The sequence below is a fragment of the Pygoscelis adeliae genome, unplaced genomic scaffold (genome assembly GCF_000699105.1).
Source record: "Pygoscelis adeliae isolate BGI_AS28 unplaced genomic scaffold, ASM69910v1 Scaffold432, whole genome shotgun sequence".
NCBI lineage: Eukaryota > Metazoa > Chordata > Aves > Sphenisciformes > Spheniscidae > Pygoscelis > Pygoscelis adeliae.
In genome coordinates, this window is record NW_008824289.1 from 162,702 (window position 1) to 166,327 (window position 3,626).

General features: G+C 61.1%; 1 protein-coding gene across 1 annotated transcript in view; it reads right to left on the minus strand.

Moving 5' to 3' along the window:
* Positions 1-367: 367 nt before the first annotated feature.
* Positions 368-3,626, minus strand: part of TGM2 (transglutaminase 2) — a 28,297-nt gene continuing 25,038 nt past the window's right edge. Inside the window, 3 exon segments of the mRNA XM_009318753.1 lie at positions 368-1,287; positions 1,621-1,757; positions 2,046-2,206. Coding sequence (XP_009317028.1) covers positions 1,131-1,287; positions 1,621-1,757; positions 2,046-2,206 — 455 coding nt within the window. The 3' untranslated portion in view covers positions 368-1,130.

Here is a 3,626-nt window from a genome sequence, read left to right on the forward strand (position 1 = left end):
CCGTGCTGCCTTGGAGGCTGACGCAGGTTTACCCTGTGCTGTGGGTGCTGCTGAGTCGTGCTGTGGGACCGGGAGAGCCGCGGGGGTCACTGCGGGGCCCTGGGCCGCCTTTTTCTGGGTACAACCCCTGAGCTGCAGAGCACCCCGAGAATGCCAGGCTGTGCTGGCTCTGCAGCTTGGGGCGGAGGGAGGTGGCTGAAGCAGAACAGACAGCGTGGCTTTAGTGCAGCAGACACCATCCACAGCAATAAACCCACAGCTTCAGTGCTGGGCTGGGGGTGAACTCGCCCCCCAACCACTCAGGTGCTGGTCAAAGAGCGGCTGGGTGCCTCTGCTCGGAAATGATGCTCAAGAAGAGCCGGGATGGCTTTAAAAGTGAAAAATAGAGTTTTTATTTGGTGCTTGCATAGTTAATTCATGTCAAGGTAACGTTCCATCCCTCATTGCACAGTGTTTGCCGTGACAGGAACAGTCATTATAGCGAATACCCTGCTTTATCCATGCAGTAGGGTTATATGCAGTATGTATTTATATAGATACAAGTAGATTTGTTATATATGTATATAGCATATAAACAGCTTTGTGCTCACAGTATACAATCTTTCCTCTACTGAATTGCGTTCAGAGAATTGTAATGGCACGCGTGAGCATGGCTGAGGTGCAGTCAGTGCTGGAGAAGGTTGTTCTGCTCTTTGGTTTATGAAATCTGCTCTGCTTCCCAGGGCTGTCAGTGCTGCAGAAAGAGGAGGGGGCTAGCCGCTGCCCAGCTGTGCTGGGCTCGGGGGGCTCTGGGGGTTCCTGCTGCACCCAGGCTGGGGGACAGGCAGGACGCGGGGACGTTTCCACCCTGCAGGGTGAGGGAAAGGTGGCAAAGCGAGCAGCTGCCACAGGGAGCCCCTGCACGCCCCCCTCCTGCCCCTGCTCCCGTCGCTTCTCTCCCCGCAGCACTGAGCGCTCCCGGGGAGGAGCGTGGCACCGCAGCCACTGCATGGGGGTCAGGCTGGGCTTCGGCAGTTGTCCTTCCACGTGCTGCTGGGACTGTCTTTGGGCTAAAGTGAGTCGGGGGCAGGCGAGCCCCCAAGTGGGAGGGGAAGCAGGTTCTCAGTGGCAGGGGGGGCCGTGGTGGCTGCTCACTTAGGCTGGGGCGCGATGATGACGTTGCGGTAGCCCTTCACCCCAGTCAGCTTGTCGCTCTCGAAGTCCACCATCAGCTTGCGCAGCCCCGCCTGGTGCGGCACGAAATCCAGCCTGAACTTGGCCTCTGCCTGTGGCTCCACGGGCTCCTCCCTGGAGGAGGGCAGGGGGGTCAGCAGGGCAGCCCCTCTCCCTCCTGGTGACCCATCAGTCTCCCCCTGCCCACGGTGCCGCAGGATGGTGCTGGGACCCTTGGGAAGCAGGGACCCCCCCGTGGCGTGGCCGAGCTCCCCTCCCCAGTGAGGTGTGGGGCAGAGATGCTCTGAGCCCCTGCACCCCGCAGGGACCAGCGTAGCCCCAGCTCCCGCTGTGCCCGTAACAGAGCCGGGACCCAGGGCCACCCTCCCTGGGAGGCTCCAGGCACAAAAATCCACCCCTGCCCCATTCCCAACGGCCCGGCCGGGTGAAGGGAGGAAAAGCTCTTACAGCTCCTTGATCCGCTGCCCGTCGGTGAGGCCGGCGCCCTCCACCACGAACATGCAGTTGTTCAGGGGGACTGCGAGGGGGTTCACCAGGCTGATCTCTGCCACCAGCTTCCGCTTCTGCATCGGCTCCCCTAAAACCTGCAAGCAGGCAGGGTTGGACCCCCAGCACTGCCCTTCCTGGGGGCTGCGGCGCTCCCCCTGCCCCGAGCCTGGCAGGGCTGAGGTAGGTCCCTAGCGATGCAGGTCCTTGGGGATGCAGCCCCACTCAGCGATGCAGGTCCTGCTGCCCAAGCTCCACCATGGTGGGGCTGCCCAGCCCCAGGGCTTGGGTCACTGGGACCAACCCCTCAGGGTGATTGCAGCAACCCCCTGCCAGTGGGAAATGTCCCCCTTAAACCCGCCTGGGACAGGGCGCTGAGCCTTTACCCTGATCTTGATCTCTGGATTCTGGATGTAGACATCCCTGATGGCCACGACGACATCGCCGGTCTGGTACTCGGTCAGGAGAGCCACCACCTTGATGAGGTTGTCCTGGGTCAGACTCTCCCCATACTTCTCGTACAGGATACATAGGGGCACGCTCTTCTCTGGAAGGGGAAGCAGAGCGGGGTCAGGGCTCGCCCCCTCCCCAACCCGGTGCCCACGGCCCTGCGCCGGCACCCAGCTGCTGCTGGGATGATCTGAGCTCCCCAGGAGCTTCTTTCTCCAGACGCCTTGCAAGGATGGGAAAGTCTTAGGGGAGCTGGGGTCCCCGCTGCGCTGGGGGTACTCCTGTGGGGAAGGGGCACCATGGGGTGGGCATGGCACCATGAGCCCACAAACAAGCCTGCGCTAGGGGGTGTCACTTCCCAAAGAAAACAGGTTATATGTAGCTGTCATCAACCCCCAGGTCACCGGCATTTCCTAAATGAGCTGCAGACACCTGCAGCCGGTCACCCTGTGCCTAGCTGGGTCCTCGGGGTGCTGCTGGGGTGCAGGGAAGCAGGGCTGCGAGCGCCTGGCTTGGGGCAGCAGGGAGGGACCTCACAGCCTGGCCAGGGCTCCGAAACCAGGCACCAGAAGTGATGTTCAGGGTGTGGGGAGGGGAAGGAGCCATGGGCCAGGGCAGGACCCTGGGGATGCGCCTGCACTGGAGCCCCAGAGGGGCTTCGCCAGCCCTTTGCAGCCAGTGCTGGCAGCGGGAGGCAGCCCGACTCCCCAGCAGCTGCCCTCGCTCAGCTCTGAGCGTTGTTTATCCCAAAGCCCTTCAGGGACTGGGCTGAGCGGGGCAGGGGGGTGAAGGCAGCCAGCTGCAGAGCTTGTCTTGGGGAAGGATCCTGGAGGGGCTGTGACTGCTGGAAGCGAAGCCGGGCGTTCCCGGGGCAGGACAAGAAGCGCTGCAGCATCGGCTGAGGCTGTGGGGAGAGGGACAGGCCCAGCACCACTCCAGCTGGGCTCCCTGTGCCAGCACAGAGTGCGGGGGTTCCCTAAAGGCTGCAGTTTGGGGAGTCCTGGGGTCTATATTCCCAGGCAGGAGCTGCGGGGAGAAGCTTCAGGAGCTCATAACTAAAGCTTCAGAGAAAATGATGTTGGATTAACTTGTGGACGGGAATGTTAAAGACCCTAAAGGCCAGCAGGGCTCCTCCAGCAGGCTGGGCAACGCACAGCCCCCGCTGTCCCCGCAGAAGACTCCAGAGCAGCTCTGCAGGTGCTGGTACCTGCCGGTGCTGACGTTGCAGGGAGGGGGTGCCCACATGAGCAAAGGCAGCATCCCGCTTCCCTTTGCGGTGGTGAGAGCAGGCCCTTTCATTACTCCCTTGATAGAGCCCAACAAATAGCAGAGAGCTGAGTGCTGCATTTGTTACGGGCCCCATCAGGAGAGCAGATCTTGGCGTAGATTAAAAATTAGGCTGTTCCAGGACAGCAGATGTATTGTTTCCAAGCCCTGAAGGGTCTGTGGAAAACTGACACAAATCAAAACTTTTGTTTAATTACGAGGCGGTAATGCCAATTTGTAACAAAGGCAAA